This window comes from Myotis lucifugus, unplaced genomic scaffold, assembly GCF_000147115.1.
Source record: "Myotis lucifugus unplaced genomic scaffold, Myoluc2.0 scaffold_18, whole genome shotgun sequence".
NCBI classification, from domain to species: domain Eukaryota; kingdom Metazoa; phylum Chordata; class Mammalia; order Chiroptera; family Vespertilionidae; genus Myotis; species Myotis lucifugus.
In genome coordinates, this window is record NW_005871066.1 from 2689049 (window position 1) to 2703609 (window position 14561).

The 14561-nt window shown below is 44.5% G+C and overlaps 1 protein-coding gene across 1 annotated transcript in view; it reads left to right on the forward strand.

The window, feature by feature from the left end:
- Positions 1–14561, forward strand: part of TBX20 (T-box 20) — a 44584-nt gene that overhangs the window by 8624 nt on the left and 21399 nt on the right. The window contains exons 2-5 of the mRNA XM_006085426.3: positions 3515–3773; positions 4736–4900; positions 8589–8697; positions 10379–10537. Coding sequence (XP_006085488.1) covers positions 3515–3773; positions 4736–4900; positions 8589–8697; positions 10379–10537 — 692 coding nt within the window. The remainder of the gene's footprint in view (positions 1–3514; positions 3774–4735; positions 4901–8588; positions 8698–10378; positions 10538–14561) is intronic.

Below are 14561 nucleotides of genomic sequence, written 5' to 3' on the forward strand. Positions count from 1 at the left end.
CCTCCTTCCTCCTCCGATACAACTTTAATAGCTACAATGCATTTTCTTGTCCTATTACTGTCTTCAGGGCTGATCTTACTCCTCTCTATCCCTTTTACGCGACTCGATCCTTTCCTTCCTGACTACTTTACTACCCCTCCTCTCCTCCCCCCCTTTTCCCCCTTCCCCCGAGGGGGCGGGGGCGCGGGCTCGGAGGGTGACCCTCAGGCCACAGGCCCCAAGTCGGGGGTGGGAGGTTTTTTCCTTTAAGGCCCACGTTTTCTTTGGGAGCTTCCGAGTCTGAAACACAAGCGGGTTCGCATCTCGTTCAGGCGGTAGGCGCTCTCCCTCTTCGCCTGGAATCCCAGGAGGAGTGGGTGTGGGTGGATAACTGTTGGGATAACGACACTGAAGGACATATTATAACAAAAGCCGTTTTCAAAGACGCGTAACACCTGCTTGTGCAGTTGAATCCAAGGAGACTGCGCGCGACTTCACAAGAAACTAGTTTAATTTTGTTTTCCTCCCGACTGGATAGGCTTAGTTCTTAAGCAGGGTTAGTTCTTAAAACCACAGTCAGGGGCTGTAGGAGAAGCCAGTTCTCCCCGCCTGGGCCATTTTCTTCACAGAAGGTCTAGACTTATCCATAAGACATCATTTTATAAGTGCCGGCATTTCAGTAGAGGTTGGCAAAAACATCAGCCAGTCACCATTTCCCAAATTCCTCAACTTTTAGCTATACTGTTTATTCAGCAACCTTTACCATTTATAGAAGACTCTAGGCTGGGAGGACAGGGAGGAACGGGATTATGTTCCCCTGAGCACAAGTGAATTATGTGGGGAAGAAACTGCCAGAGGTGAGGCTCACTGTCCCTTTACAGCTGAGAAAGACGTCTTCTCAGTGTCACCTCTTGGGGCCCCAGGAAATAATTATTTCATATCCCGACCAGCTGGGAGCCCTAAAACAGTGAAAAACATCCAATAGCAAATGGGATAACATTTTCTTTTTAACTCTCCCAATTTTTTCCTTTCTCCCCCTTTCCATTTTTCCCAACAATTTAACATCTCACATCCAAAACAACAACAATAATATGAAAGATGAAGCCCTAGAGATGAAAAACAAGGGGCCTGGACAGAAAAAGAGAATTAAAACCCCTGTAGCCACTCAGAACTAAGGAAGAAGAAACCGGAAGGGCTCCAGAAAACATAACATCAAAAAGTCTCTCCTCCGAGGCTCTCGCTTTTTGCTTTTTCCTGGCTTTTCCCACCCACCCTCCCATCTAAACCTAAACCTGCCAACGGAATGGAAACAACCAATCAAACAAACCCAGACCGCGCAGGAAAAAAAATGAACCACCAATTCCAAAGTTTGGTTGTGGGACTTGCCAACGGTACCCACTCCTGTTTGGGGGCTCCCGGATTCTTTCTTGCTGCCCCCATCACCGTTTGGTAGCCAGCAGGAAAAGACCATTTCAGGTTAAAATTCCTCCCAGAAGGACAGACAGCAGCCTGGGAAACAAGCCGGCTTCAGCGCCACTGTCCTCTCAGCATTGCCTCCTTGTCTATTTATTTTTACTGAGAAAAAGCACCGATCTACATTCTAAACGCTGCCCAGCTCACAGAGCCACCACCCCCTCCCTCACCACACACCCCGTCTGTGGCTAAGCAGCCCCCTGGAGGAACCAGAAGTCATTCGGGTCCCTTTTAGGGGTCAGTTCCACAGAGCACAATTAGTGACTGTGTAGCCATGGACTCCAGGCAAGAGAAAGACGGAAGGCTCTGTTGAGAGGGAATACGGTATGAAACCCTACTGAGGGTGGAGGCCAAAAGTGTCTCCCGACTGCCCATTGAAACACTTTAAGTCTATTTAGAAGCATAGCCTCAGACTTTTCCTTTAAAAAAGCCTTTTTTTTGAGATATAATTGACGTCTGACATTGTGCGAAAGCATTTCCGTGTGGTTTTCTTCTTCCGCTTCCTCCACGTCCCAGCCCTGACGCACTGGTTAGTCCGAGGCTGAGGGAGTTTGCGTTTTTCAATGGTCAGAAAATAAGAAAATTCCCAAGGCTCCCTCTTAATTTCCTGTGAAGACATTATGTGAATGAGCCTCTGAAAATATTCTTAGAGGATAAGATTTTCCCCATAGCAGGGGTCTCTTGCTTTCAATTTGAAAATATAGGGATAAGATAAATAATTGGATGATTTTTAATTTAAAACGTTCCTAGGAGTTGGATTGTTATTGTAAAAGAAGAAAAGGTAAAAATGCTCTATTTGCTGCCCTAAGTCAAGGAGAAATACAGACAAAACATTTTATACGACGCGTATACGATGTACATACCTGCATTTAGAACTGGTTTCAGTTCCTTGGGGGCACTTAGAATAGAGTTGTTTGGCGGTCAGTTTCACATCGCAGATTCAAGTAGTTTCTCTTTTTTTAAGGGATGCAAGATAATTGGGATAATTACAAAAGTCCCCCTGTATTCCATCAAAGTGACTGGTGGAGTCCCAGGCCCTTATCAGCTGTGGGGGGAAATGTTTGGTTCCTGGTAGTGGTATTCCCGCCTCCTGGTGGATGGCAAAGCCTCCTTCCTACTTTAATATGCCTGCTAGCCTGGGTTTCGGGTTGGTTTCCTCAATTCTAACACCTTTTTTTGTCCAGAAATGGCCCAGAGCGCACACTGCTGTGATTTAACCAGCGAAATGCTAGCCTTTCATAAGATCTCAGGCTGGGAGGGACATCGTGCAAATGCTCTCATCCAGTGGTTCTCAACCTTCTGGCCCTTTAAATACAGTTCCTCATGTTGTGACCCAACCATAAAATTATTTTCGTTGCTACTTCATAACTGTAATGTTGCTACTGTTATGAATCGTCATGTAAACATCTGATAGGCAGGATGGTCTTAGGTGACCCCTGTGAAAGGGTCGTTCGACCGCCAAAGGGTTCGCGACCCACAGGTTGAGAACCACTGCTCTAATCTAACATGCTGAGGCCTATAAATGATCCAGGCAGAGAAGTGAAATGACTTGATTTTTTATTTTTTACCGCCTCTCCACTCCCACCCACGTTTCCTTCTTCTGTGGAGAGGGGGCTTTGAGAGGAAGGGGCTCATCTCTTCACTCCCTGGCTCTCCCTGGACAGAAGTCTCTCTCGGTTGTCCGAGGGGCAGCCCTGGCACCAGCTCCCACAGGCTGTGAAGTCTAGGACTTGGGAGGGATGCAAACAGGAGCCCTTGCTTGTTATCCACCGTGGTCACCCCTTTCCGGCCCTCACATGTCTCTTCTCCGGTGTGAGCTCAGGTCGTGGTGGTAACAGCCATGCCTCTGGCACTCACTCACTTGGTCCAGTAAGCGAGCAGCGGGCGCGCCACTCCACGGAGCCGCATGCTTGGTTTATATCAGGTGGGTTCTCAGCGGACTTCCTGGAGTTTCTGAGTTTAACTTTTCCAAGGTCAAATCTGAGTCTCTATTTCAGTTGTGCGGCTCTCCTTCCTGCATCTTTGCTCACAGCATTAGCTGTCACGGTCCATTCTCTTGCAGAACAATTTGTGGAGAAGTCATCCTGCGCCCAGCCCCTGGGCGAACTCACCAGCCTGGATGCTCACGGGGAGTTTGGCGGCAGCGGAGGCGGTGGCGGCAGCCCCGCGTCCTCCTCGCTGTGCACCGAGCCTCTGATCCCCACCACCCCCATCATCCCCAGCGAGGAAATGGCTAAAATCGCCTGCAGCCTGGAGACCAAGGAGCTCTGGGACAAATTCCACGAGCTGGGCACAGAGATGATCATCACCAAGTCTGGCAGGTAGGGGGCCTTGGCGGGGAGGAGCGGGTGGGGGAGTGCTCCCTGGCCGGCTTGGGGGCGTTTCCAGGAGCTGGGTGAATCCCTGAGGGTTGGGTTCGGAGCATAGAGAGGAAGCTGCTTCGCTCAGGGAGGGCTTCTTCCCGCAGGCTTACTGTGGGAAGTGCTGCTCAGAGACTCCCCAGGCTTTTGCTTTCTCAAGATCTGGCCGTGGGAAACCGCACCTCGGTCTTGATGAGAAGGGCACAGGGGCCAGGAATGTCTGCCCCCCGCAGCCCGGGAGGGTTTGGGGTGCAGGCTCGGCATCTGGAGGGAGTCCAGGGTGCAGGGGGGTGGCTGAGTGCTGCAAGGGAGGCAGGTAGCTTCCTGTAGATGGGCCTCAATCTTCAGAAGCCTCCAGTTCCCACTGAAGGAAAAGGAAAACCTGGGTGGCAGGATGAGGTTTGTAAGGATGGCTCTCTGGGGAGGAGGGCGCTGGCTCCGAGGCCCTTGGCGCCTCTGCTGGGCGGCTCCGGGCGGGCGGGAAGCCAGGCTCTGGAGGTCGGTGGCCCTGGGCTCCGGCTCTCAGGACGCTGGGAAACACAGGCAAGGCCCCCCAAGCCCAAGCTGAGAATCCTGCTCCGCTCTCTGCGGCAGGAGCGAGTTTTCTCCCACCCCGGGGAGTTGCAGGGCTGGGTCGCTCCGGAGACCCTGGGTCAGAGCCCAATGGGCTTGCTGAAAAGCTAGGCTTTTCCGTAATCACAGACCTTGGGCATCCAAAACGAAACGAAACACAACTTTCCCCAGCCATGAGACTCCCGTAAAGTTATCTAGCAAATTCACGTCTCTGGCTTTACAGGAAGCAGAAAGGGTTTGGGGGCCTCTGGGAGTTGTGGGGGGGCGCGGTCTTACCCTTCCCTTCCCTCTAACTCAGCGGCTCTTCGGGCTGTGCGAGCTCAGGCCTGTCCTCTCTGTCTCTGTGTCAGGAGGATGTTCCCTACTATCCGCGTGTCGTTTTCCGGCGTGGATCCCGAGGCCAAGTACATAGTCCTGATGGACATCGTGCCCGTGGACAACAAGAGGTACCGCTACGCCTACCACCGCTCCTCCTGGCTGGTGGCTGGCAAGGCGGACCCACCACTGCCGGCCAGGTTTGTGCCTCCAGACGTTTTCCTGTGAACCCTGCTAGCAGAGTGCCTCCTGCCCTGGCGGTTTGAATGTTAAGCAGGTCTTATTTTAAAGCTCTGAGCTCTGGTAGGATCCCCAGCACAGACACTCTGGGATTGTCTATACAAAATACCAGCCAGTCTCTGAGAAAGGCAGCGTTTGTGCCTTTTCCACTTAATTCATGTCAGAGTTTCCTCAAGTGGCAGTTGGAGTATTCCTTAGAAATCTGGGCCCCCTTCATATGCCACTCATCATTTCTAGTAGGAAGTGGCTGCCCTAAAAAAAAAATAAATAAAAATAATAATCCTGTTTTTAACCCCTAGAGTGCCGGGGAGTGCAATGTCTTTCGCCAAAAGTGCCGGGAGCGCTATCAAAGCTTCGAAATGGCGTCCAGTTCTAAGTCTGCCTTTATTAGTGATGATGATATTGCTAAATACGTCAATCTAGTAAAGGTTTCCTTAAGTTTTTGAATATGTAACTTCATTTACTTGCGATTCATAATTTTTTCCCTAAACTGCTGTAAAATCAGCAAAAATGCCTTGGCAATTTTAGCACAGTTCCTAGGATATTGGCTGGCACTCAGAGGGTTAAAAAGTGCATTTTGGAAAAGTGGTTACTTACAGTAAATATTTGTTCACAATACAGTTATATCTGCACATAAGAAAGATCATTCTGGTCAAATGTGGTTGTTTTTGTCCAGAAAGGGTTCAGAGATTTTAAGTTGAAAATTTAAGTGGATGAATGTGATTCAACATCAGGTTAGCTTTTTTTTTTTTTTTTTTACATGAAACATTACTCAATTGGGATATTAGGGATCATACATGTTTACTTTTGTGCTTTCATTGGTAATAATGTTTGCCCAGTAGAACCCTGTTTAAAATATCACACAGATAAACTGTTATTGTTGCTGCTTTGCCCAATTGAGCTTTGGGGGGTTGGGCAGGGGGGTTGGACCTCCTGTTCACATACTTGCTTCTGTGAACAATTAACAGCTATAGCGATAGGCTGCGTAGTGATAGTCTTAATACAAAGGATACCAGCTGACTTACACTCATGGTTCTAAAACCAAGGCTCACCGCTTTCAAGTTGTTTTAGGGCTAATGTGTAGAATTGACTGAAAGTTCCTATCAGAGCTGAAACTTTATTTCAATGGGAAGATTGGGAACGTTGAAGGTCCAGCTGCTTCTTTGTAAGTGTGTAGTCTGGAGTCTTAGTCAAGGCACAGAACCTACACAGACCACTTCCACACACGGTTCACACGGAACATTAGGTTACTTGGCAGCTGATGCCATTACTGAGCCCACCGTGTGCTGGGCTCCCGGGAGGAGAGACCAGAGGAGCCTCCCAGAGCTTCCCATGCCCACGGAGACCAGGGAGGACAGCCCCAACCCTTCCAGGTCAGCACGTTAAAAACAGATTACCTGACTAAAGACATTTTAAAAATGCTTACTCATTTTTTAAACAGTTTACAATAGATATTAAAATGAACATAATTAGTATTCTCCACTATTTACTACTAAATAGCGGATTCACATTACTTTGAAGGTTTTAAAGGAGAGAGAGATTTTAGCAGATTCCTAACCATTTTTACAAGCAAATGGTTTTTTTTTCCCCTTCAAAGTCTTTCCTCTGAGAAGTGAATCACTCTGACTTAGCATACGTTTTCTTCCTATCTGAAGGTAAGGGGAGCTGTGCAGGCCAGCAGGACTTTGAGGACTAGGACATGCCTTGTTTATGTTACTAATCTGCTCTGGTTGAAGGAGGAAAGCATGTACCAATGCCCTATCTTAACTGAAGCATGTGTAAGCTATTGCTGGAATTTTAAGTCCCAGGGACCTCGAGAGAAGAGGGGCTTCCTGTATGTTTTTTTCATTCATCTCAGTTCAGCTTATTTATGTTGAGATCAGATAAAACTATTTAATGCAGAAATATTCAGTAGGCTAGAAGTAGGATGGGATAGAAACATTCGAGGTAATTTAAGCAACTATTCTTTATTATTTAAAAAAAGAAATAGTGCTGTATTTTCTAGCTCCGTAAAGGAAAAGGAGGGGAACTTGGGAGGGCGATCATTTTTGTACCGACGCTGGAAATTCCTTGTGGTTTTGTTCTTGGACCCATTTTATTGGAGACTGAACTTCATCAGTCAGTTGTTCCTAATCAGAGGAAATACTGCTTGACAATATCATTTGACCATAACAACGGGCAAGACTTTATCCGAGATCTAAAATAGTGCTCTATTTTCGCATAGAACGTTTCCTTTTCTGTAATTGATGTTTAGGTGTGCTGAGCTTTATTGATATGACTACATTTGGTGAATTGATATTGAAGAGAGAACATTCCAGCAGCTTCTGGGACTTGACATGTTCTGGAGCCGTCTTTTTGGCAGGGAGGCTGGGACGGGGGGCTGGTCAGTAAAACAGCTGCACTATAAAGCTATAGCCTTGGAGGGTGACACTTGACGGTTGTGTCGTCAAAGAATTCTTCAACTGAAAGGCAGTTTTGAGCACTCCTCCTAAAAAGAGCAGACACCTAAATGAAGCCTTCCCGGCTCTTGCCCGGGTCCAGGAAGAATCCTTACCGCTTCCGGGGGCTCCCCCTCTCCCCACGCATGTGCACCCAATGCTTTTATTCTCCATCCCCTTCTGTGACAGACCAGGACACTGACTTCTTGTTCTTCACGTGAACACCATAAGGAAAAGTTTTGTGACCTTTTCCCTGGCCTTCGCCCCAAACTGTAATGTTTATGTTTAGCTGTAGTTACACTATCCTATAGACAATGATATACAAGTAACCTGTTACCGCCAGGAAGGAGTCTGTCCTGTTGAATCGAGCACATCTCCTTCCCCCTCTCGTTGGTTCTGTAATCTCCCCGACTTCAGAAAAGCTTATGTCAAGTGGATACCATGGTTGGGATTTACAAAGAGCTGTGCTCAGTGGGACCTTTAGAGGTAGAACAAATGCTCTGCATTTAACTGTGAAAGATTGCACGTAGCAGCTGATCAATAGATGATAAATGCCTGATAAATACTTTTTTTTTTTTTTGCTTAGGCTGTTTAAAAATGAATACACTGAATAATTTGAAGCGTTCCCAGCTTGTTTTCATTCTCATCACTTCACAATGTTATGTTGTGTGGACTGTTAAAAGTTCCCAGGTCCCTGTATTAAAGTTACTCTGCCTTGAATTTATAAAGAATATAAACTTTAAATTCAGTCACCTTCAATTTTAAATGATTGCAGTCTCTAGAATTCTTTTTTAAATTCTTTGTTTTCATTGATTTTTAGCAATGCTCATCCTGGGAACTTATTATGCAATTAGTATAGCCTACTCTTTCTTTTGAAAATACCTATACCATTAGATCTCATATTTTACAGAAGTAGCCCAGTAACAGATAGATAGGAAAAACCCCACCTTTAAAAATGGCTTGCTCAACAGATGATAGAAAATTTATTAAGTGTTACCCCTTTTAGAGCATTGTATATGAAGAAACACATTTAGAGGTTTTAGAGTTATTTTGGTATTGCTATATTATTAAATCTGACATTATACGGGGTAAATAAAATTCACCATTTATACAGGGGTTTTGTGTTCCTTTGGAATCAGAATATTTTATAACCCACAGAGAGCAGGTTTTTAAAAAAATGCCTCAATGGAATCTCTCATAATTTTCTCAGGCTGTATGTCCACCCAGACTCCCCTTTTACTGGTGAGCAGCTACTCAAACAGATGGTGTCCTTTGAAAAGGTGAAGCTCACCAACAATGAACTGGATCAACATGGCCATGTAAGTACGACACCTGGGACTGTGTGTTTTCCCCAGGACGGGAAGGGAAGGGGATGGAGAAGTCACACAAAACTTCCTCCCTCTAATCTCTGCCTCGCCCTTTGCCCCTCCCACCCTCTCCCTGTGAATCCTCCCAGCGGTTCTCAACCTGTGGGTCTCGACCATCGGAAAACACATATAGCATATCCGATATTTACATGACGATTCATAACAGTAGCAAAATTACAGTTATGAAGTAGCAACGAAAATAATTTTATGGTTGGGTCACAACATGAGGAACTGTATTAAAGGGTCGCGGCATTAGGAAGGTTGAGAACCACCGCTCTAAGAGAACCTCCAAGTATTCATCTTGTTGGGAGGCCATTGTTATGCAAGGGGGCGGGGCCTTCAGCACCATGGATTTCCCAAGACTTTAGCAACTGCTTTCTGCCTTTGCCCATTAAACAAAGAGAACATGCATGTCGCAGGCTACTACAGCCCCCTCTTGGGTTATACATCTGAGTTCTGTCAGTGGTATGTCAGATAATGCAGCATAAAAGGAATGGGGTTGAGACCCCCCCCACTTGGGGGTTGCCCAAAGGGTGTTCCATTGAGCGCACTCACGTGAGATACAGTAGAACCACAGGGTTTATGTCCAGATAAGTTTGAAACCTGTTCACCTGCTTCCAACCTCTGACAGCACCACCAGCAGAGTTATGAATTAACCCCGTTACTCTGACTGGGTCTCGATAAACAAGGCCCCCTGGGGCAAATGGATGTTGGCAACGCCAGAAGCAATTTATTTGGTTTCAGGTCCAAGCCAACCATTTGAAATGATGTCTAAAGAAGTTTGGGAAAGTGGTTTTTACTCATTCTATATCCCTATGTAGAGAGTCTTATGAATATTAAAGCACAGAGAAGTCTTGCAATTAAAAACAAAACAGTTTGATGATTTGGGGCCAATAAAGGAATTCATCAAAATGTGGAAAAGGAGCTACTGGAATGCTGAGCTTTTAGCAATAGTTGATAGAACAAACACCACTGACACAGGCCTTCGCACGTCTGATAAGATTTCTTTTTAAGGAACCATCTGTGATGTTACTCTGTGGTCTTAAATAACGAGCACTTCCTATCTGCTGTGTGATTTACAAGGGTTACATCCTCTAATCCCCACCACACCCTATGGGGTTAATACTGGTTTTGTATTTGCGATGAGGTTGAAGAGGAGAGATCACTGGCTCCAAGATTAAAGAGCTAGAAAGTGGCAGATTCACTATTCTAACCCAGTTCTGTCTAATATCACACCCCCGTTAATAACAATCTGTCCTCCTAGCATATATAACTTCTTACTTTGGAAAATGTAGACATATCTCCTTTGATATAACCAGACTAACACAAAAAAATATTTTAAAGACTTGATTTAAAAACAAATGTATTCTCTACATGACTTTCCCCCGTCATTTTAGAAAAGATACTTGAAACGACCTATATTCTCTGCGGTTGGTTTGATAAAATGTGGTTTACAAGGATGACTCTGCAGTATCCTGTGAAAATGATTTGCTTTAGGAATGGAACAGGGTAGATCCTACTCTTAACACTGAATTTGAAACTGTAGACTTGATGGTTCTTTGCCTCATTGCAGTTCGGGCTGTTTAGCAATACGAACACCTAACATCCAGCGTTCCCCATGTCTTTGTTGTAGATCATTTTGAACTCGATGCATAAGTACCAGCCTCGGGTGCACATCATTAAGAAGAAAGACCACACGGCCTCGCTGCTCAATCTGAAGTCTGAAGAATTCAGGACGTTCATCTTCCCAGAGACAGTTTTTACGGCAGTCACTGCCTACCAGAATCAACTGGTGAGTGCTCCGTTCACAGTGCATCTCCGGAATAAGATAAGGACTTAGAAGGTTCTTTCATTTTCGTGGGGAGAACAAGGATTCCAGTACTTGAAACAGAAGTTCTCTTTGGAGAGCACTATTGAGTATCAGCCAGGGCCTCTCGGTGTGTTGAGTGAGCCATGCTCAAGGTTATGAAGGTCCGTATTGCACCATCTTTTCTAGAATCTTTGTACTCCTGGTTAGGTTGTTCACTGCCCACTCTCCGACCCAAACCTGCTCCTATCTGGCTTCTCAAATTTTCTTCTCAAGAAATTACCTGCTTCCTTTTCCTCTTCCTGATAGAGCCTCCTAAGGTACATAACCATACACTCATTGATTGCCCCGTAAAATATAGACGTTCCATTTTTTTTGTGCTAAATTAGCAAACACATTCTAGCCAACTGCCCACACTACTGATACTTTAGACACTTTCTGAGGTTTATTCAGCTGTAATTTACGGTGTGATTATTCTAGTAGAATGATTTTAAATGTCTCTTTAGACAATAAACTGTAGCAGGCAAGCAGTGTGTATTTAATTAACATCAAGATATTTAATTTATAATATTGAGTTATCTATTGTCTACTCTCTGTTGTACCTCACATTTAAAATGTATGCATTTTTTTCATCCATATGGGTTAGTTCAATTCAGTAAACATTTATCAAAGTCTTAGTAGGAACTGGGTGCTGTTGGATGCTGCCCCATATATTTTCTTCTCTCGAGGTGAGCATCATCTTGCAGACTGGGGGTAATGGTGACATTCTGTAGTGAGGAAGCCAAGGCTGAGAGAAGATGAGAAAGTCTCCCGCAGCCGGAGGGACCAGCTGGGATTCCATGTGCTTCAGGAGGAGGAACCCACCTTGTCAGGTTACTTGACAAATTCGGTGGTGTGCACCTTGCTAGGTCTTTGCATCTTGCTTTCATTTGAATAGTTATGGGTCACCAGGTCTATGGCTCTGCTCCTATCTTCATGTTATATTTTGGGTTCCGAGTGAATGACTGTTAGAGTGGGATGGTCCATCAGAGAAGACAGGGTCTTGGGTCTCTCGGGAAAAGCGACAAGAAGAAGCTGAGCCCCAGCTGGTTTGGCTCAGTGGAAAGAACTTTGGCTTGCGGACTGAAGGGTCCAGTTCCAGTCCAGGGCATGTGCCCGGGGTTGCCAGCTTGATGCCCAGTAGGGGGTGTGCAAGAGGCAGCTGATCAATGATTCTCTCTCATCACTGATGTTTCTATCTCTCTCTCCCTCTCCCTTCCTCTCTGAAATCAATCAATCAATAATAATAATAATAATAATAATAATAATAAAAGACCAAGCTGAAAGCCCAGATAGCCCTACTTAAATAAGGAATTGAGAGCCCAGAGCAAGGATGTGGGCCGATGGCTGAGAGGAGGTGTGACTGTAAGGTGTGAGCACCTGTAATTCCAGTACAACTTTGGGGAGGTTTCATGTCACCACTATGGCTGCCATTTTTCTTACCTGTGACTGGGACTGAGAACTGCCCAGACCATCTTAGGGAAGTCCTGTGAGCATCCAATGACAGACTGTGCATAGTCATGCCTGGAAACCGTAAGGCACTCTGTAAGTGAGGTGTGTGGTTACTAAGGACTGTCTCTGGAATGTCCAAAGAGGGTCTGTCACCATTGGCATTTTAAAATGTTAGTGGCATATTTTTTAATGAGATACATGAATGCACAAATGTTATCATACTAATCATCTTAAAGTGTGAAAGCAAAACTAAAGGAAGTTTCACAGGATAGCATCTTAGATTTGGTTCATAAGTGAAGGCGCTGAGTAAATGTTAGCAGGACCTCTCAAACCAAGGTTCATGGGACTAGGAGGTTATTGTTTACATCGTTATAACAGCTAATATTTGGGTACTTACTGTGTGCAAGGCACCATTTAAAGTGCATTGTTTTATTTAATCCCCACAGTGATTTTATGTGATGGGAACAACAGTATTTTTGTGTCACCTTCTAGGGATAGCTCCCCCAGGTGACCTTCCCGCACTCCTCTCTATTTGAATCCAGGTGTTGAGTGCAACAGTCAGTGTCCTTATCTCTAAGCTTTAGGTACCTGGTGTCCTCTTGGCTTGTGACTCCGACGGACCCCAAGACATCCTTTTTAGAGGGTTTCACCTCTTTATGATCATTTTTTTTTCGTTTTCAACAAGGGCTCACTGCTTACCTGCCAGTGTAATGAGATGATAGTGATCTGAAACCGGCGGTCAGCATGGCCACTAGCACTGGCTGCATCTGGTAGAAGCCATGTTTGTTAGAAAATGTCAAATATGTGAAAGTCAAACAAATGGTAAAGTGAACCTCACGTATTCCACCCAGATTCAAAAATTAACATTTTGTCCCTTTGCCGCCTCCTCCCCATTTCTGTCTCTGTATGTATCCATACTTCCTGTTCATTTAATCATTTGATACTAAGTTGCATGCATCATGATAGTTTACCTGTAAATACTCCCACAAATACCTACTGATATGAGAATATTATTTTAAAAAAAACAAAAACGTTTAAAAAAAAAAAAAAAAAAAGAATTATTCCTTAATATCATCTAGAATTCAGTTAATATTACAGTTTTCGGGATGGATCAACAAATGTCTTTTATAACCCCCTTCCCCGCTCTGAACAAGATAGAATCCAACTAAAGTTCATGGTTTGGATTTATTACTTTTAATTTAGAGAAACCTCTCTGCATTTTCCCTCAGTATCTCATTTAATTCTGACACCCCTGAGGAAGGCCCCCCTGAGCCCCACTCTGTAGATGGAAAGACAGGTTCAGGGTAGTTAATACACCTGCCCAAGGTCACAAATCTGGATCTTCCTTCCTCCTTTTCGGTGGCATCATGCCAGATTGCAGGCCAAGGACATTACCACTGACAGTGTCAAGGTTTGGAAACTGAGTTTGAAAATGTTGCCCAATGAAAATAGTCGGTTTATTTCTATGCATCTCCCTTTACCTGATTCCTAGCACAGTGCCAAATATATACTTGAAATTCAAGTAATGGTCAAAGATTTGATTTTCAAGCCAGTTTGAACGGTTTATAAACCTCATAAAACCAATCAAAATCCATGTTTAATAAACATATATGGGGTGAATAAATCATTTTGAGGATTAGTATTTTCTTTAGTCCTATACAATTTTCTAAAGTTATCCTTGATGCTTTCTAGGCCTCCCACCTCTGCTTTTTCATTATTATGTCATGTTTGTGTACTGGCTTTCCTGAAATAAATATAGGGTGTCCCCAAAATGTATACACACACTTTGAATAATTATACAGACAGAGTTTATTAACATACATTTCATTTTCAAAATTGAGCTACCGGCTGTTAAAGAGTGTATATATTTTGGGGACACCCTGTATATAGGAGATACAATAAATATTTACTGAAGATAGTAGAAATATTACAAGTTTTCTATGCACAAAAAGACAAGGGAGAAGAAGAAAATTTAAAAGTTCGCATACAGGATCACCTTCATATGTCTCAACCTTTAGATAGAGCTGGTATTTTCACATCTATTAAAAGCCAACTCAGAGTTTTCCAATTTGCGAAAAAGCATCTCATTTATTATGGCTGGTGGTTTTATTTATGAGTAATGGAAAATGGGACTTTTACAAATTATTTTTTTTGCCTCTGGTTTTGGCGAGGAAATGATCACATTTGTCTACATTATTAGATAAAAGCTAAACACATTATACTTTCAACAAACTATTGTATAATTTAAGATTTAAAGGTCATACATTGTTTTGAGAGCGGCAGACCACTGCCGTCGGGTTGAAGTGTAGGTCAGGTTTCATTTTTAAATGCCTTGGGACAGATCTTTCCCTGATAATTGGAGAAATGGTCTCTGAGGGCCAATTTCACCTCGCGCCTGGGAACCAGAGGAGACCAGTGATGTCACGTGGACGGTCAGCCACGGGAAGGTCCCCTCTCTTGGGCACAGCTGGCAGTCAAACTCTGCCCCCCCACCCCGCGTCATGCTTACGTTTGTCCA